The 6,000-nt window shown below is 34.7% G+C and overlaps 1 protein-coding gene across 1 annotated transcript; it reads right to left on the bottom strand.

The window, feature by feature from the left end:
- Positions 1-5,168: 5,168 nt before the first annotated feature.
- On the bottom strand, positions 5,169-5,972 carry LOC141697522 (cytochrome P450 71A8-like). The gene is made up of 2 exons (XM_074501928.1): positions 5,969-5,972; positions 5,169-5,677 (listed from the first exon to the last, which is right to left on the bottom strand). The coding sequence occupies exons 1-2, from the start codon at positions 5,970-5,972 to the stop codon at positions 5,169-5,171; spliced, it is 513 nt and encodes a 170-aa protein (XP_074358029.1).
- Positions 5,973-6,000: the final 28 nt, after the last annotated feature.

Genomic DNA, 6,000 nt, shown 5'->3' with positions numbered 1-6,000 from the left:
CTCTTTATTTTTCATAAACGTGATAACTTTCTTTTAGTACAAGTTTATGTTGATGATATAGTATTTGGATCTTCTAACGAATCTTTGTGTAAGTGGTTTTCTGATTGCATGCATAAGGAATTCGATATGAGTTTGATGGGTGAATTGCAGTACTTTCTAGGTTTGCAAATTAATCAGTCTAATGCAGGAATATTTATTCACCAAGGCAAGTACATAAAGGATCTACTCAAAAGATTTGCACTTGATCATGTCACACCTAAATCAACTCCGATGAGTACTTCAGTTAAGCTTACTAAGGATGAACAAGTGTATGCTTGTGTGCTCGTTTTCAATCTCAACCTAAAGAATCTCATTTGAATGCCGTTAAACGTATTTTTAAATATTTGAAAGGTACGAGTGACTTGGGATTATTTTATCCAAGCTCCTCTTCCTTTGACTTAATCGGTTTTTCAGATGCTGACTATGCAGGGTCACAGGTTGATAGAAAAAGCACAAGTGGTGCTTGTGAATTTTTAGGAGATTGTTTAGTTGCATGGCATAGTAAAAAGCAAACGTCAGTAGCTCTTTCTACCGCTGAAGGAGAGTACATTGCAGCTGGAAGTTGTTGTGCTCAAATTTTGTGGATGCAACAAACATTGCAGGATTTTGGTATGTATTACTCAAATATTTCTATTTATTGTGATAATACCTCTACAATTAATATCTCTAAAAATCCTGTTATGCATTCTCGTACTAAGCATATTGATGTTCGTCACCATTTTCTACGAGATAATGTTTCTAAAGGTAATATTGAGCTTATTTATATTTCTACTGAGAAACAGCGTGCAGATATCTTCACTAAGCCTTTAGCTGAAGATAGATTTTGTAAAATGCGTCGTGAATTAGGTATGTGTTCTCTGTAATTTATTACGTGATTTTATGTAATTTATGTGTTTAAATATGAATTATGTCATAATACTTAAATATATGTTGTGTATTTATTATTTGAGTAATTAGGTTCCTGTTTATGAATTTGTGTTTTTTATTTTATTTGTTCGTGTGTTTATGTGTGTATATAGCATTAGATTTTGTAAATCTTTTGATTAGACTTTTCATATCCTTGAAACTCGTGCATGTATTACTCTTTCAGTACATAACTTCTGTCTTGCATCTCTTCGACTTCTTTTCAATCTCTATCTCTTCAATTCTCACTTTTTATTTAAACTCATCTTCTTAACCCTTTCAGTTTCCTATTCACCTTCTCTCTCTTAAACACAATCAAAAACCTTTCTCAATTTCTTTTCTACTTTCTCACCTCTATCCATGGCACGCAAATCTACCCCTTTCACCCGTTCTCGATCTACCGCTCAACGTACCCCAACTGATGCGGCTTCAGGTTCCAAGCGTCAACGGGTCGGTAATTTTGAACCGGAAGTATCAAGCGGAATGTCTGATAGTTCTTTTGAGCGATATGCAAAGGAGACTACTTCGACGAAAGTGATGTCAAAGTTGATTCTGAAGGAACGCCTGTGTGATCTGGATCTTCTGAAGAAAATCGGTATTGTGGGCTTGTTTGATTCAGTAGGTTGTTCGTCATTGTTGTCGCCCCCGGAGATTATTTATCCCGAGTTAGTGAAAGAATTCTACGCCAAGCTACGTATTTTGGATGGAAATATTGTGTTCTCAGAAGTCCAAGGGAATCCTGTTTGTTTTAAAGCGGATCTTCTGGCACGACTTACTGGTGTTTCTGACAAGGGAGTTTGTCCGTCGACAACTCATCAAGCATTTCAAGACATTCCTGGTCTCCAGTACGAGGAACAGCTCAAGGTCATTCTTGGTGACAATTTTGTTTCGGTGTCAGTCAAACCTTCGGTAAATGATTTAACCCCAGTTTCTCTTGTTTTGTTTCGCTTATTTCATACGAATGTTATGCCTCGTAAATCCGGTCGTGATAGAGTCACTTTCCAAGATTGTATTCTTATGTCTGTTTTTGTTAAAAAGATTCAGTGCAATGTTGCTTCCTTGATTATATCCAATATGGGTCACTGTGCCAAGCATGGTTCTATGCACTTACCATACCCTGGCCTTTTGTCTCGAGTATTTGAATATTTTTGTGCCTTGACCCCTGCTTCTGTGTCTGATAAGATTTCCGTAGTTTTTGACTTGTCAGTATTAACCTTAAATGGTTTAGTTGTTTCTGAGTCCAATGAGTTAGTTTTTGATGATGCTTCTAGGAATGTTGGTGGTATTCCTAAGTCTCCTAATTATGCCTCAGACCCCTTTGATCAGCCTACCAATACTCTTCTTAATTCTCTGTTGATCAAATTAAATGAAAATTCTGTTGCTTTGGCTAATCTTAATCAGCATTTTGCTTCTGACAAAACCCTTGGATCACTAACTTCTGAAGTTAGTATTCTAAATGCTTCTTTTGAGTTGTTTAGGAAGTATGTTTGTTCATCTTTGGATGATATCAATGCCAAACTCTCTGTATTGCATACTTCTGATGTCAAGTTGTCTAAGACCATAGACTTTGAGTTTGGGACTCTACAGGAAGGGATGGTTTCCTCTGCTAAGGCATGGGAAAAGGAATTTGTTAAGTTGTTTTTTAAGCTTGGGTCAGAGACTAAGTTTTTATCTCAGCAGTTGTCAGCCATGCAAGACAAGAGCAAGATGTATTGGCACAAGAAAAGAGACTGGATTGGAGATTGTACTTTAGAAGAAATCACTGCTCCTCTGCCACTCCCTGCCATTCCTCCACTTCAGTTTTTGGTATGACCAGAGAAGAATACAAGGCAAAGATTTTTGACTGGCTTCGTGAAAGGGACGGAAAGGCACCAGCTCAGGAAGCTTTCGACAAGCTATTTTCAGAGTACGGCTCAGCTCCAGTGTTTCCTTCATCCCAGAATAAGGCTTCTGGTTCAGGCAAACGCAAAGCTCCAGTTAACGTTGATGACGATTCCGATTAAGGACCCTTTTATGATGAAGGGGGAGAAATTATGAGATGTTTTTAAGACGTTTGTTTTATTTTGGTTTTTCAGACTATGTTTCTTTGATGGGTGTTTCGTTTTAAGACTATGTGTTGGTGTTTGAACTTAAATTTTTGATGGATAATTTTGTGTGTTTGACTGATATATTCTGTTGGATTGATTTCGTGATGTGTTTAGATAACAACTGAACATCCTGGTTTATGGATGGGTTGTCTTCTGTTTTAAGTGTTTAATGTTTGAGACTGTCTCTTTTATGCATATTGATCTAGTGTCTCATTCATTTTTTAGTTGTCTCATTCTCATAATAATTGCACATATTATAAACTGCAATATATTCTGTTATATCTAACTTTGTTTTACAGGCCTTTAGTGTTTTTGATAGGGGGAGCATTTATGCTTTCTTTGTCATCATCATAAAAGGGGGAGAATGTTAGAAGTTCAGGTTTATGATGATTTCCAGATTGCAGATAAACAGAAGATAAACAGAATGCAAGTAAACGAGATTCAAGCTTTGCAGTTTGTTCAGATTTTCCAGCAGTGGTTATTTCTCAGGATTAGGTTTGTTAGGGTTTTATGTATATCTTGTTTATCTGGATAAACCTTATCTCAAACAAACCCTATCTTATAAGCCAAGTTTGAATTATTCAAATCCTATCTTTTACTTGGTTTATCTTTTTCAAACAACTAACAGACTAGCTTCTCAAGTATTCATTCAAATATTTTCAAACAAACTTATCTTCCAACCTTATCTTGTGTTTGAAAATAAATATGTTAGAACTTTGCTTATAAATACAACTCTTCATTTCAGATTTGTAGCTAACACTTTCACGAGAATCTTTCATCATCTGAAATCAATTTCTTGTTTCATACCCGAGATATTCATATCCAGAAAAACAAGAAACCTAGTTTGAGTTGTAATCAATTTGTTTATTCTTGTACTCGTGTATTCATATCAACTTTGTGCCGGGTTGTGGCAAGCTTGATTTCAAAGTATAGCAAGGTAGCTAGAAGGCTAAGGAATAGCAGTGGGCTAGGTAGCAAGGTAGCTTGGGAAAGGGTTTCTTTCAGGTGCTATATTTGTAATCAAGGAAAAGACTGTAAGTTCTTTTATTAAAGTTGATATAATGCATTCTCTATGCTAGTTGGCATGGGGACTTGGATGTAGGCCATAGACTAGGTGTAGGGGCCGAACCAAGTGAAAACTTCTGGTGTTTTTACTTTTCAGTTTTCAGCATTCTGCATTTTATTTCTGTTATTTATTTTCTGCAGTGTAATTGAGACTGTCTCATACCCTGTCTCATTTGTAAAGGGACTGTCCCATTTGCATAAGAGACTGTCTCATTTGCCTTGATAGTTAGAATATTATTTTATCTATCGAGCCATCGAATTTCACAAAGCCTTTAACAGTTTATGCTAGTATAAGGTTGGTAAAACTTTGTTCTGTTTCCATGCACACTTAATGTTTATTCAGGGAAGCTCTCACTTCTCATTATTTCAGTAGAATTTTAATTTCAACACATAAAACAGGTGTTAATATAAATATCTAGCTTTCACAGATTACATGTTCATAAATCTTGTGCTATCATAGTAATTTTACATAAAAAGTATATTACTTTTAAATTGTTGATGTCGATTGTCAAACATTTAGTAATTTTTGATATTTCAGTTAAATTGGTTTAGATTAGAAAAGACATATAAAATAAAATAAAGGAAGTAAGCCCCTTTAAGTGGTTAAAAAATATAATTGATAAAAATTATTTTATATTTTTGTAAAAATATTATAATGTTATTATTTATTTTAATAACTCACTATTTTAATTTATTCGAAATCGTAATTTTGGTCGATTTTATCATAGATTACTCTAATAAAAGTGTGAGATGAAATTTAGGCTTAAGTTTAATTATAAATTGTTTGTTAAAGTAATCAAATTCTAGTGATGTCTATGAAATTAATTTAATTATTTATTGTTAAAATATGTATTAAATTTTTATTAAATTAATAATTTTACTTTAAATTTTGTATTAAATTTTAATTAAAAAATTAAAATCTTTATACACGTGATTAATAAATATTTATTATATGTTATATATAAAAATTTTATCTGAGCCTAGCCGAGTTATCGAGTCTGAGCTAAGCCGAGTCCGAGCTAAACAAGCCGAGTTCGAGCCGAACATACCAAAAACTCGGCTCGGCTCGTTTAATTATCCGAGTTTGTTTTTTTGTTCGCCATCGGCTCGTTTAAGAAAACGAGCCGAGCCAAGTTCACTTAAACGAGCCGATCCCGAATTTTGTTCACGAACGACTCTTTTCATTTGCAGCTCTAGCTCGAAGTCATGGCCTCTGAAATCTATAGATGAATTCAAGAACCTCTCTGGCCTAAACTCATCTGGTTCATCCCACAGAGCTGTCTCTCTTCCAATTGCATAGGCATTTATGAGAACCATGGTTCCAGCAACAATGTCATATCCCATAATATTAACATTGTTCCTTGCTTCTCGTGGAACTATTAATGGGAGTGTAGGATGTATGCGAAGAGTTTCTTTGATCACTGCTTTCAAGTAAGGTATCTTCTCATAATCATCTTGGGCAATTATGTCTAATTGGTTCCTGCCAATTAATCTCAACTCATTTGGCACTTTCTTCGTGACCTGGGGGTGCCTTAGCAGTTCAACCATTGCCCATTCTAAAACTGTGTATGTAGTATCAGTTCCTGCATGAAACAAAAGTTGAAGAAAGAGTTAGTGAAAATAAGTAGAGGTTGATTTACATCCAGTACTTTTGCAGAGAGATTATTTACTTACCAAAACAATAGCTTTAATGCTCTCTCTGTCTATGGAAAAGCCAGTAATGCTCTTGTCATTGTGAATCTGAAGCAAAACATCTATAAAATCCTCTGCACCTTAATTTTTTTCTCTTTTTGAATTATTAATATGTTCACCAACCACTCTTTCAAGAAATTTATCAAACTCTTTAGCAACTTCATCTGCTTTATTTTAGAAACCCATTGGACTACTGAACCATGCAAGTTAAAGC

Source organism: Apium graveolens, chromosome 11 (assembly GCF_009905375.1).
Source record: "Apium graveolens cultivar Ventura chromosome 11, ASM990537v1, whole genome shotgun sequence".
NCBI lineage: Eukaryota > Viridiplantae > Streptophyta > Magnoliopsida > Apiales > Apiaceae > Apium > Apium graveolens.
The sequence above is the reverse complement of the archived record's forward strand: the minus strand, read 5'-3'. Positions and strand labels throughout refer to the sequence as shown.